The following is a 15033-nucleotide window of genomic DNA, read 5'->3' on the forward strand; positions in this document are numbered from 1 at the left end:
GTCCTTCTATTTATTTCAATGGTCAGCCACCTTGGAATTCATTTGACGATTCACCTGTAAAAAGGTATTTTGGCTGAACCATTTAGATTGTATTTTTAAACATTAAGGATACATTAAAAATAAATAAATATATAAATAAATAAAATGATCGTTCTTTTTACTTTTCTGTTTCCATGTTACAATTGCAATACCCCACTGCAGTCTTTGCACTGTTGTGAATAATCACACATGTTCCCCCATCTATTTTTAGGTGATATGGGCCTGTACTGAAGTTGAATTGAAGAAACATATCTTCAGGTTTACTCTGAGCTCTACCCACTACGGCACAACACCCAATAACAAACACACCACATGACCTCTACGGTGAAGACAGAAACAGTGTTGTACAAATATGCAGGAGTACCTTTTTACTGTATCCTTGCCGCTTCTGCCTTGACCCAACAGAATAAAGTGCAGGAATGAGGTCCACAGGGCAGTCAGCAAAGTATTCACAGCAAGTAACAGGGGATTCATGTATACTCAGAGGATAAGGGTTTTCAAATATTGGGTAACTGCAAAGATATTTCAAAATAAAAAGTAAAGGTGAAAAACTGATTAGAACCATCCGCAACATCTAAAATAATAAAATAATGTATAATACACGTTAAGTGAAGACTGGTGCAAAAACAAGGCAGTTATGTTCCTATATGTGAGTGCGACAGACATGCAAGTCTGTTAAATGTATAATTTAAATGTTAGTAATACTAAAACACAAGTCATACTAGATACTGTACTATAACCTCCCCAAACTAGTAATACCTGCTGCAACTGTTCATCATTGATGACACATTTATAAAAAAAAAAAAAGAACCACAGGCTCTGCTAAGAAGTAATGTTTGATGCCAACCTCTAATACAGCCAAGTTCAGATCTGTTAATTAGGACCATGTACTTATTTTTTGGTTGTAGTAAATGAAACCAAAGTTGCCCTAGCGGTTTTTAAGTCCTTTACAGTGTTCAATTTGACATTTTCCACTTTTGGAAATCAGGAAGTGATAAGCAAAGCATTAAACACACTCTCAATGACCCAAATATCTAGGTGAATGATGGCTGTACTTTTTTGGTTTTTTTAAATGCAGCAAGTACAATTTTAAGCAGTCTTAACCTAACATTGTCTAAAGCTATAAAATGAGGAACACAAAGTAACCAATCTTGCACTGCAGTGGAGTACATATGCTTCTTTACAGTTAAGATCTGATAAAAAATGAAGACGATTCTGTTTAAGCTTTATACAATCAATTCTGCTTTATTAACAGAAGAAACAGAACTCTGCAATTAGTTAAATTACACCTTGCAACGTTTGAAAAGATTAATTTCCTTTTTTTTTTTTTTTTTAATAATGCAAGTCTTTATATTGCATGTCAATCTTTTCCTCCACCATAAAACCTTTGAACAGGTTAATGTGTTCAATGGTTTTAACCCACCATCATTTTGAGGAAATAGTCTAACAAGAAGCTAACTGCTCTGTACATCCATTCTATACCATAACAATAGCTTCTAGTTTCAAGTTTATTTGCAGAAAGACGTAAAATGTATTATTATCTTCTGCTCAAGGTCTACTAGAGCAGTTTTCTGGTGCACTTTACCTTAGATACAGACCCATTAAAGATGTAATTAATAACCAAAGTTTTGGAAACATAAATCTTACCTTTCATTAGCCTAACAACTTCCTTACAAATCCATTGTCAATCTGCAGATTGTTTAGTTCTCCTGACTATTTTTGCTTTGAATTGGGTAATTTATCCTGCCACAGAATTGTAGATTTCACTTACAGTCCTACAGTATGTGTAGCAATCACACTGGGAGTGAAACTACAATGTGGTAGTGGGTTTAAGTGGCAGTAAATTAACATTGATCTTCAGAAGATATTTAAAAAAAATAAAAAAATAAAAATTGATTATTACTCCTTAAATTAAACACTGTACTTTTAATGAAGCCTCAACATATTTGTTATGCTTTCATTAAGCCAGTACCCTATAATCCAAGACTTTTTTCAACCTTTTTTTCTGGTTTACTGAGACACTTACCCATTTTGAGCAAGATCAATAACTACTAAATCCTTTTCTAGAAGGACCACTACAGCATACGGTTCCTGAACATCTGTGAGGATAAATAAATAAATAATAACTTTACATGTTTCAAAATGGTCATAAATACATATATGTATACATAATACCCAACATTTTAAAACCGTAATTAGGACATATATATATATATATATATATATATATATATATATATATATATATACTTTTTTCCCCCCATTCATTTAATTTAAGTGTATTAAGTGGTAACTACTGTACTTAACGGATACATGTTTGTTTCAGCTAAATGCTTTAGAACTACAGGTTTATCTGATCAATTGCTTTAATCTCTAAATTAATGTTCTGAATGATAAAGTACAATGTACTTTAATGATTTTTGCTTCCATCTTGACCAGGTCTCCCTTGTATTAGGGATCTCAGTCTGAATGGGACTCACTGGTATCCTCCTGCGGCAAATATTCATATGTTTTTAAAATTGGGATTATATATATATTTTACTTTAATAATTGTTTTTCTTTTGAAGAACCTACAACTGTGCCATGGTGATGAACCACACTCTTACACTTGCTTGGTAACACACTACATCACATGTTCTAGTCAAATCTGTTCTAGTCAAAGCGTAAAGACAAGATCACACATGGCATGTGATTCAAGTGGCTGGAATCATGCGTTTAAAAAAAAAAAAAAAATCTTCTGACTGCCTGCCACATGTAGCTATGGTCACTTCTCTCATCATCCCCTTCCTAGTAAAATGGTTAAATGCATAATCATTCCCCCATCTGCAATTAAAAATGTGCATTTTATTAAGAGCTGTTACACTAGTATAAAATAGCATTTTGACAAATTTATCCTTTTGTTGCTAGTCTCTGTTGAGTTTCCCCCAGAAAAGTAAACCTGGTATATATTTGGACAATTTACATATTTACCCATTATTATATAGATACAAAAACTGAATCCACCTGGTGGAAAACTCCACAGAACATTCCTTCAGCAATCTGCTTTGAGAATATTTTATAAAAAGACATGTGAGGTTGAGGTTGACCCATTTGCACACAACTGATCACCAGTAGCTACCAATGCTGCTGAACGAAATGTGCTTAGGAGAACAATCTCATTCTCTCGCCATTATATTTCTCTCAGTCTTCACAACACCACATTTAATCTCACTCTCTGGCACACTGCAAAGTATTTCCATAAGACGTTGTCATCAGTTTCATTGCTGCAACAGCCAGCAGAAACAGTGCAATCGGCAAGCAGAACAGAGGACTCAGAACAAAAGACTTCCCCTTATTATTATTATAAAAAAAACGTACACCATTTAAATATAAACATAAAATAAAGCACATGTTTAATTTCTAGGACATGTAACACAGTGCCTACCATTAGGATATGGCGTTTCGCACAGCGTTAGAAAATCAACAATAGGATAATCCATTTCTAGTACAGCAGTGCTCTTTCCATGCATTACTGTTAAACATGGTCTTCTTCCTACAGTATCGTATGACAGGCCCCCTGATAGAACCATGAATGGATCTCTGAAAATAAACACAGAACAGAATGAATGAAACCAATATAGATTATGCTTCAGGTTACAAAGTCTTAGCTTTCAGAGAAGTACAAATAGAGATGAAACATACCGCATACGATGCAGACCTAATATGAACAACAACATTTGCAAATGTAAAGTGATAGAGAATCATTTAATTTTCTTTCCATGTATTTTCCTTCTCTAATGCAATTCAGCAAAGGAGGGGGACCACAAGGTCTTTCAAAAATGAATTAAATCATGTATGAAATAGTACAATTGTAAATCCAACTAAAAGAAGTTTGGTGTCTTTAGAATTAGTACAGGATGATGTAATACCTGTTCAATACTGCTATATGGGGACTTTGCATAATGTATTTCATTCTAGAGACCATAAATATAGCAAACACATTTGAACAGATTTATTTAAGCAAGTACAATTTGGTATTGAAGGTCATATTGTTAAGAGTTTATATATCTTTATAGTATGAAAGAGAAATCCAACTACATTCGTGGCTGTGATACATTAAGAGGAGAGACCCACTTTGTTGGGTCAATATAATTTTGGTCTTAAAAGAATTCAGACTTCAGGTGAAAAAGACACATGGTTAAACAAAGCTGTGACCATGACAAACTTCTCACAGTTACAGTTAATGAAACAAAGAGTAGACCAGTCCAGGTTGATATTTAGGTCTCCAGTCCACAGAATCAATACTGCATAAATATATCTCTTATTTCTTATCACAGTCTTTAACAGATTACCACTGCATTTGAAGGGATAACTCTGGATAATATTAACAATTAAGCACAGCTATGCTAATACCCAATAACTTAACTAAAGACATGCATGTTATCAGGGGGCACTGTGCTGCTGGAGGTCCCAGTATCTACATCTCTTAACCACAGTGCTTGCACTCTGTACATCTTTTGTGGCGAACTCAAAACCTTCTGATGCAGAGAGACAACAAACTAGTGCTGCATTTACTTGAGATGACATCCTTTAAATCAGATGTCTGTGTTGCAACACTATGAAGAGCAATGATTCAATTAACTACTATAATACACTAGGGTTTAAAATATATTTAGAAATTAATGAAAAAAACAAAAAACATGAACAAAAAAACCAAAAACAACACATCTTTAAAAAGGCACTGGAAAAAAAATTCTTACCCAGCTCTGGTTGTTTTATATTCTACTTTCAGGATAGGTTTGCAGGGTTCTGGCTTTTTTCCATCCTTCGGCTGCTTACCTAAAATAGAACATTTCAACCATTATTCAAACAGGCCAATTCAGCGATTTCCCCAGCGATGCTGCAATTCTAAATGACTCTACAGACCCCACACCTTTGACTGAGGCAGCACCATTCACTTGTACCAACAATTGCACATATCTTCTTTATCATATACTCTTCTAGATTATTACACAGAACAGATGTACAGATTGTGTGTCTGTCACACACTCCCTGGTGAAGCACTACCTGCATATTGGGCATTAACCACTAATAATCATCATGTACTGTATCTGTTTATTTTTGCAGCAATACAGTAATAAAAAATAATAAAAAAATGCAACAGAAATCTCCCAAAACTACACTTCCAGTCAGTCAATGGCAAGATGAGCTTTTCTAGTTTTGTTTTATTTTTCTATTACTGTAATAAGGTTATTTTACATTTAAAAAAGTAAGTGATGTAGGGGCAGTCCTTGTCAGGACAGTCATGTCAGGATTTTGATGCTGTTTGGCAGGGATGTTGGTGCCATAGAGATATAAGATTTCCTCACGTTTCACGTCTCTAGGTCAAATGTTTGTGTGAGAGGTCACCAAATATTTGACCCAAAATGGCTCCCAGATCAGACCAATAACATCAAAAGTACCAATAACTTTCTTATTGTTAATGCTACAGTAAAAAGCATTAACAAAAGCTCTCTTTGTGCTCTATCCAAATATGCAATTTTTGAGCTTTGACCTCACTTGGACTGTCAGCCCCAAAATGGATGACCAAAATCATGGTTGGATACTGAAGTTCACACCATCCTCTAAATTTGTACCAAAAATTAGCCTGGGATCTTTCTGATGATGCTAGTGGGAATACATTTAAACTCTACAATTGTGCCACACTTGTTTCTTCAATAAGTGACTCATAGGTGACGCAATTACAGATTAAAATCGAGTGCTCTCATGACTGTCAAATGTCAGTCATGTAGAGCAGAATGGCTGCATTAGTACGTTTCTCAGTGAGATTATTTATTTGTTTGCTTGCTTGCTTATCAGAAGTACGTTCAGACAATTACAGTACTCTAGACTGACTGGCGACCCAAATGAACACAGGAATAATGAACCCACGACACAATAATTCAGTATTCTGTATTTTAACTGAAATACTTCTTAACCAATCAAAACCTCTGCAATTAGCATTAGACATTTTTCATTTTGCATCCTTTTTAACAACTGTTTTCAAAATCCCAAGCAACCGCACATAAAATGTCACCTTATACTTTATTTTTTTGGTTCATATTTAAAGCAGAATACTGGTGATAAAACAATACATTGTTTACATAATTACTGCTAATGATTTGTATGTAAATTATATTTAGTTTGAATATAAGCATAAGAAGTTGTACAGTGAAACTGAATCTTAACAGTGTGCACTAAACGTTATATTTTTTAGATTGTTTGGCGACCCAGCAGAAACCTTACCGCGAACCGACCCCCACATTGGGAAACGTTGCTCTAGAGCAGTGGTTTTCAACCTTTTCATTTCAAGTACCAGTGTTTCCAGCAGGGACCACCAGGTGTGCCAGTAACTACGTGCAATCTTAAACTGCTGTTGTAAAACCGAGACCGACCCCTTCCCAAGGAGGCAGTGTGGTCCAATGGTTAAAGTCCAGGGCATGTAACCTAGAAGGTCACCGGTTCAAATCCCACCTCTGCCACTGACTGACTCACTGTGTGACCCTGAGCAAGTTACTTAACGTCCTTGTGCTCCATCCTGTGGTTGAGATGTTAAATCAGTGTCCTATTGTAAGTGCCTCTGCATATAATGCACAATTCACAGCCTACCTCTGTAAAGCGCTTTTTGTAGTAGTAGTGGTAGTCCACTATGAAAGGCGCTTTATAAAAATAAAGATATTACACCAGGTTTGTGTCTGTACTCACTTGTTTGTTGCCTCATTCTGCTGAATGGTTAATCTATTCATGAACTCTGCATGTTTCTATTTTTAATATTTTGCAAGTGTTGTGTATGGAATTGGTGACTGCACCTTTAATTGTGTACAGTTGTACAGTAATATGGAGACAGCATGCTGCAGCTGCCATGCTCAGTGTTAGTGACATCCTGACAACATGCAACGCAGACAGCTCTTATGATTTACATACAGTTTATTCCTCAGCAAAAACAAGTTTAAATTGCAGTGAGTTCGTTCTGCTATATCTACATATTAAATACACCACAGCAAGCACATTGTCATATATTTTCATTAGCACAATCCGAGAGCTAAATTTAGTAAATGGCATTTTTTGTTTGTTTGTTTGTTTACTGCAATCAAGTAAGCTGCAGTACACAGTACACTTCCTAATTACAGTCCCAAGTATTTCTGTGTGTTCTGCTGTCACATTTTTTAAATGGTCAGTTTGAGAAATAAACTTTGTTTTCCCTACAACAGCTGACCCTGCTTTAGTACAAAACTCACGCTACATTCTGTTTTACATAATGGTAACGGTGCTCAAATTTCTGTGCCTGCTTCTTTGGCTGAAGTGATAATTTCATCTGGAAACTTTGATTAAATCATACTTAAACTGCTGACGGTAAACAACGTAAAGTCTATTATATCTGGGATGCAAGACACAATAGACGTGTTGACTTAACTTTATTTAAGCAGTCTACGATTTGACTGGCGAAAGATAACATTGACTTATTGGAGTTCGTAAAGATAACTTTTTTCAGCTTGGTACGGTAACCTTTTCACTTCCTTGTTTGTTTAATTCTTGCGCTTTTTGCTGCATTACAGCCCTTCATTAATTATTTTCTTTATTTTACTTTTCCAGGGCATTTTGTTAATGGCACGTGTGCAATACACAAACCTTAAGTGTATTTGTATTTGTTGCTGTTCTTGTTCTACATTTTTTAAATGTAACTGTTCATTTTAATGCAACTGTTCATTTTTTTTACACAACAGTACTCACACATGTTTGGTCACCATCACAACTGTTGCAAAAAAACGGGGTTCCGTATTCTGCTGATGTTAATGTACCTCTCTGCACTTACAAGTATTTTTATTCGATCAAATTGTTATCGTCCTTATCGCACTTCAGTTTATTAAAACATATGATATGTGTTTTTTTATATATATATACAGAACGACTTCATGTCGCACTTGTAAATATTGACACATGCTTTTAAAGGGAGATGCAGCATTTTTGTGCCTCTAACCCCTAAAAAACCATTGTCAAAATGTGTTTTTTGTTGTTGCATTTGTAACCACTTTAGTCGCAGTCTGGAGCACTGCATCATAATTTATAATTTCTCTGTGATTCAGTGGTACAAACAGATTGACACATTACGATGGTGCGATTGAGGGAGCTGTCACGAATGAACCTAAATCCCGTCTTCCCTTGTACACGGTGCGATCACCTTTTTTGAGTGAAAGGTGTATGCGGCAGAATATAGATGGCTCGTTGATAGAAACAGTTTAATTTTTTTGAAGTCCACTGATGATGGGAATGGGAATGTAGAGATGGAAGCCATGCTAACAAGATTTAAGTTTTTGCAGGTATAAGGCTTTTAAAGACACACCTGTGGTGGCTTTGACAGACTCGCTGAGAGCAGAAACTGACCCAAGACTGTGACAGCTACTGGAAGCAGGCTGATCATTGGGATGCAAATTGAACAATTGTGTGTTAAAATGTTGCAACAACTGTACTGTATTTTAAAGAATATAAAGCCAGCAGAAATACAAAATAAATTGTTAAAACACACTGTTCATACAAAAAGTTATAATATGCTCTGTATTAACCTATAGTTATGTCAGAGCATTCTATATTCCTGTTTATTCTGTTATAACAGTAAAAATATTATTGTATCTTTGTAAGTCTGAGTAAAAAAGGGAGCTAGGTTGGGGTCACGCTGACCAAAAAACACCTGTGAAATGAGCCAAGCCGGTCTTTGTCTGAGCTACTGGTGCCAAGGCTTATAACCTTGAGCAAAAAGGCAGACGCGAGCATCAAGTTTCTTATTTAGAAAAAAGAAGTAAGCTTGATCTTAAGTCTTTAAGCCAAGCCTAGGTATTCTATAATAATTCAAACAGAATATAAGTGTAAATGTTATTATGACAGAAGAACTAAGAGTTTGAAACTAAAAGAATATAATAAGAAATTAACGTAAAGTAAAAAACTTCAGTCAAAACATAACGATACCAGTGTCAGGCATATAGTAGGATCTGCCAAAGAGAATGTAATTAATTTGTTAACCTTGTCTTTGCTTGAAACAGAACGGTACCAGGCGTGGGTAATTGAAGGAAATAACTTTTTGGCAACTAATGTGAGTTTTAATGTTTGGGGGTTTTGAAATCCAAGGTTTCTATAATGAGTGATTTTTTTACATAATAAGAAATACCTCCTGGTACAGGAAAGGGGAGTCAGTGGTGAAATATATATGGCTTCATTAAATCATAGACATTAATGAAGACCTGGTAAAAACAAGTGAGGGGGAGCAATAGCATAGGACCATGTTATGCCATACGTCTGAGAAAATGCTTACAGAAGACTCTTCTATTAATGATGGATGACCTTTAACCCTTTGCGGTCCATTGTCGGACTGGGTCCGACATTGCAATTATTCCTCACAGGTCCTTTGTCGGACTGGGTCCGACATCATTATAGCAACGCAATAAACGGGTGTTTAGTCGTTTTTTCTCCGGAAAAAGCCGAGAAAACCATTCAATTGCCGAGTGGGAGCGACAGGAGCCAAGACAAGTCGGGGAAAAACAAAAAAAAAACAAACAAAAAAAAAGGCGTATCTCATGAATAGTCATACATGGTATCAGGTATCAGATAACGGGGCGTTCATAGTAAACAAGCTGGCTGAGTGCGTCAGCGCACTGAGACTATCATGGACATTTGCAGAACTTTTTTCAGATGTTATAGTAATAAAATAATGACTTGGATCGCATTATTGAGGAGTTTGGTGATAAAACGAGTGATACGGAGATGATCGATCGGTATGTACGACTATTATTATTATTATTATTATTTATTTCTTACATAGCTGAACGCTATAGCAAACGAAAGGGTGGGGCGGGGCTGGAGATGCCTAGTGAGTGCTTTGTTGATATGCAGGGCCATTTAAACCCGTTTGACTGTGAAAAAAAATACTTTTAAACAGCGCGTATAAAATTAACTGCGCGTGTGAAAATTAATTAGACCTGGCGTGCCTGATGCGCGATTAATAAATGGACTGCAAAGGATTAAGTGAAAATAACTGGATATATAATTGCAGACTTAGAAGTTTGCTATGAACCTTCTACCAGCCTTCATCCAATATGTTTTAGTTAATTGTTAAACCATATCTATACATGTAATACAGCCAACTTACTAAGGAGGATGTCTTTTGATGTTAAAAGGGAAATATATTTTTAAACCAGGTTGGAATAATAAAACCAAAGTAGGTGTTATATATTAAACACATCTTTATGTATGTATTCTTCACATACTTGCACTGTATTCTGTGCATGCTGTGTTCAGGAACTCCCTGGTACCAAAAAAGAATAACATCAGTTCAAAAGTTCACCTTACATATTTTGGAGATGTAGGAGAGGTGGATTAGGGGATGATGGCCAATTAATGTTATAGAAGGAGTTACCGGGTGTTTTGAAAATGTTATTCACTTGAAGGACAGGAACTGTCAAGGCAGATTAAAGTTTGAGATTTAATTAAAACTTCTGATGTAAGAAGCGAAGTAAAAACTCTATAAAACCCAAGGTAAAACCCTAGTTAAGTGTCACTCAGCTTGGTACTACAAGCTGATGTGATCCATGCTCTGAAGATCTCTAAATCGAGCTGATTGCTGTTGGTGTCGTATTTAGAAGTCTTTGCCATTTGAAGATAGTTTCTGTCCTTACATTATATTCCACACCATATATATTTTGGAAGGTAAGAACTATTTTGAATCTATATCTCTTATATTGATGCATTGCTATAAGGTATATGATTTATGTTTTAGTTGCAGAGAGTGATACATATTGGATGTGGTAGGATTTTGTGGTGGGCTTTTTTAGCTTTATGCATGCATAGCTTAAGGACAAAACATGTTCTAACCATAAACATATTGAAGTATTAATGCTATTATACCTGTTAAGGCATTGGACTTCCCAGATTGCCTGTCAGCTGGGATTTGACGTAGTCTGTAACTACTCAATCCATTTTAAAGCATTTAATAAACCGAAGGGGTACGAATACTAGTGGTTTGTTAAAACTTCACATCGAATGAGTCTGTGAGAGTTTCTTGATTTTTAAAAGCCATCTGGATACGTTGCAAGCCCAGTGCACGACCGACCAACTTCCAGGAGTCCAAAACATCTTTATGTCCTCCTGAATGTCTCCCCTGAGTTTAAGAGTGTGCTTAGAGTATATATATATATATATATATATATATATATATATATATATATATATATATATATATATAGAAAGAGTAGGTGTGAATCTGACAGCATTGTGTTTTGAGGAATAGCATCATCATAAAAGAACTGTTGGTGCGTACCAGTTGCAAGTATGTCACGTACCAGTAAAAGTACACGTACCACAGGTTGAAAACCACTGCTCTAGAGCATATTAAATAATACTGCCTACAGCATGTATAACTTCACATTACTGAACACGAGTAGGCTAAAACCTACCTGGCTTTTTACAAAAAGAAATTCTAGAGAGCTAGGAACTCATAACAATGTTTCATAATAAAGAGTTGATCACTCGCATTACATCACCTAAAGACCACTGCATTTTATTCAATCAGCACTTTAGAAGCACAGTCTAAACTATTTCCTAAATTATATGGGCAGAAGAATTCATAATTGCAATTCCAGTTAATTTCGCTTCTGGGCATATTCCAAACTGTATTTCCACTCAGAAAAACAAATGCATAATTTAGATTTGCTGTGGAGATTATTGCATAAAATTTTTCATATAAATGTGGCAAAAATGACTTAGGCCAGTTTCAGACGGATGCTCTAGAGGCGTGCGGAACTCAATTCAAGTCCCAATCAAGTTCATGAGTAGAGCGCCGCCTGAAACAATTAAGTTTGCCTCGACGCTCTTTTGACAGTAGCACGCCTTCCTCTGCCGCTCCGAGCGGCTCTGGTGCACCTTGGTTTCATAAGGAGCTCCAGCGGCGAACTGAACTAAGCTGCACTTAATACTAATGTAGACAAATGATATACAAATAATATGCTAAACAGTATCGTGTATCCAACAATACTAATCAATCATGGCAGAGTCCATGGAGGAGCAGCGAGCCAGGGACGTATTCTTGACAGTCTTCTTAAGACAAAACAAGAAAGTTTGTAAGAAAATAGTTAAGATCTTCCTAAGATATGGAGCTGCAGTTCTCAGTCAGACTAGAAGGAGGTGGAAGGAAGCCTCCAATTCCACAGACTGGTTGACATGGAATGCTGAGATAGTGTTTGACAAAAGGCAGGAGTGGTACGGAGCATAATCCGTGTCCTGGCCTCTGTAAAAATTAAGCAGGCTCTCATTAAGGAGAAAGCCTGCATCTCGCTCACCCACTTTGTGAAGGTGATGGCAAGCAAACAGTCGCTTGAGCGATAATATTTCAGCTCAGCTGAATGCATGGGCTCAAACAGAGGCTTCAAGAGTGCATTGAGCACCACGTTTAACCTCCAGTGAGGAACATGTCCTTTATAGACGGCCGAGCCACTGAACCCCTTTCAAAAAAACGACCCTGCCAGGAAGCTGCGCTCCTGGGGAAACCGAGTCAATTTTGACACAGCAAGCCGAATGGCTGCCAGATAGACCTTTCAATGTTGAGGGGAATTTCCCCTCATCAAACAGGTCCTGCAAAAATTGCAGTATTACTGCCATGGGACAAGGTCGTGGAGTCAAACCCACGAGTCAGACACGAAGTCTGTAAGATGTTCCACTTGTATGCATACTGGGAACACGTGGACACTGCTCTGGCATTTTGTAAGGTGTCAATATCCATATTGGACAGACCCAGATGGCTCAAAGCAGCCGTTCAGGGGAAAGACCCAGAGCTGCAGGCTCGATCGGTGGGCATGTCATACGGTCCCCCGCACCTGACTAAGCAGGTTGCGGTGTTTGAGCAGTCTCCACAGCTGGCCACATCAGGGCTAAATACCACTGTTCACTTTAAATTACAAACACACATCAAAACACACCAAACACCCTCCAAACAAAGGATTTCTGTTACCCTTTATACAGGTGGCCTCTCCCCAGTTTGCACTCAATTACTTTAACTGGAGAATGGCCACACCTGTGATTTTTGGCAGGGACAAAATTAACCCCAATCCCTGCCAACCTTACGTTCCCACACACACTATTTACACAAGCAGGTCTTTTGCCCTGCCAGAGTATTTGAAGTAGTATGAATATCTTGCTCTTACCATGTGGCGTGATTATCTGTGCAGACTTGGCAGGGGATCTTACATTCCATATGGTCAAACTGCCATCTGAATGGCTGCATATGAACTGTTTTCCTTCATGATGCCAGGCAACAGAGTGGATAGCCTGTTAGAAAGAAAAATAAATATGTTTAGGGGTAAAACAAAATGCCTACACTTTTCACAAGAGCATAAATACCAATAAGGGTGCAGCTGGCAAAATCTAGTACAAAAAAAAAAAAGGAGGTGAGGGTGTATATTTCCTTTTTGTTAGACAGCAGTACACCACAGCTTGAAAAGTGGAACTAAATCAGATGGCTGCGAGAATAAAAGTTATATGTTGTGCTGATGCTTGTACATATTGGCTTCCTATACCCCGAATGATTAGTAAAAAAAACTAAAGTAGTCACAAAAGGCTGCTTGTCAGAACTGCATTTTTAATTTTAATAAAGAAAATGCATAAAAAGCAGCATGGTTCAAAATGTAAAAATATTTTATTTTTAAAACTCTGATACTGCCCTCTCCAAAAAATAAATTGTACACACGGTACAGTAATAGTAGCATGGAATGTTTGTCTGCTAAGTAAGTTTAATTGTGCTTTGACACAGACTGCTTTGAACAACCCATTTACAAGAAGGAAGTCGAACCAGTCAAGAGATTTCAACTCCCTAAACCCAAAAGTTCCACAAGTGTTCAATCAGCTTTTGTGCTGCAACTGTGTCACTGGGCCAAAGAGTAGATTCCAATACAGTTCTCTTGAGGGATGGCTGATGTAGGACAGTACAGTATCCTCACAGGAATGAAAACAGAGTCTCACCTAGTTTTAGAGGTGACCCTGTAACACGTTAGAAATTAGGCAAGGGAAATTAATCTATGGATTTATCTGTAAACACACATGTTTAACAGCCCCCCCCCCCCCCCCCCGAAAAACCTTCTTATTGTAATGCTAATGAGCACAAGCCCCGTTGGGACATTCCAGTCCACGCCCTTCCCATACAATAAAATACATTAATTAAAAGTAAATATAGCCTAATGAGGCATTATTATAATATTTATTATTATGGTGGCAATTAATATTAGTAATATTGCTCATAATACTAATAACTGCAACTATTGTACTGGTATTATAGGTATTTATTTTGTCATTATCATTATTAGTTATAATCCTATAAATTATATAATTTTTCTCAAACATTATTAATGGCTGCTAAAACATCTTTACACAAGGGGAGACATTTTTTTTTTATTACAACTGGAGAATTCTTCTCCTTCAAATCACAATTAAACCCTCACTTTATTTTTTTTTTTAGCCACAGAGATGTCACATACCCAAGCAAAAATAACAAATACATGGCTAGAAATTAGGAAGAAATCACCTGTTATATGGAATAGGGAAAGACAGCTTCACTTCCAAAAGTTACATAAAAACGAACAAAAAAAAAAGCGGCAATAATGAATCATTCCGTGTGGTGTGCAGGGTGAGTCATACAGCGCAGGTTTGCGTCCTGGCTGTGCAAAGTCGCTGGTCTTCGCTGGGGATTCTGAAGGGAGCGCCGCATTGACTCTGGTGCTCCTGTGGCTTAGGGAGGCAAAACTATCAGGGACGGTTTCTCCTCATTGCGCTACAACGAACCCAGCTGGCCAGGCACCCAGTGACCTCAGAACGGACACCTGCAGCACTGGCCTTTGTCCTCCAGAGGCCTGTAGCTCGCCGACATCCGCTTTCGAGTTCCTGGGTGTAAAAGAGGAAGCTGGCTTGGTCCTGGGATCGGAGGACGCCCACTGAACCTTTGTT

At 37.1% G+C, this 15033-nt stretch overlaps 1 protein-coding gene across 12 annotated transcripts in view; it reads right to left on the reverse strand.

The window, feature by feature from the left end:
- LOC117411427 (syntaxin-binding protein 5) overlaps nucleotides 1-15033 on the reverse strand; it is a 173748-nt gene that overhangs the window by 49530 nt on the left and 109185 nt on the right. For all 12 annotated transcript variants that reach the window (XM_059025169.1, XM_034018960.3, XM_059025167.1 and 9 more), the window contains exons 8-12: nucleotides 13242-13365; nucleotides 4779-4857; nucleotides 3464-3618; nucleotides 2066-2138; nucleotides 404-551 (exon numbers count right to left, since the gene is read on the reverse strand). In XM_059025169.1, the coding sequence (XP_058881152.1) occupies nucleotides 404-551; nucleotides 2066-2138; nucleotides 3464-3618; nucleotides 4779-4857; nucleotides 13242-13365 (579 nt within the window). The remainder of the gene's footprint in view (nucleotides 1-403; nucleotides 552-2065; nucleotides 2139-3463; nucleotides 3619-4778; nucleotides 4858-13241; nucleotides 13366-15033) is intronic.

Source organism: Acipenser ruthenus, chromosome 6, assembly GCF_902713425.1.
Source record: "Acipenser ruthenus chromosome 6, fAciRut3.2 maternal haplotype, whole genome shotgun sequence".
NCBI lineage: Eukaryota > Metazoa > Chordata > Actinopteri > Acipenseriformes > Acipenseridae > Acipenser > Acipenser ruthenus.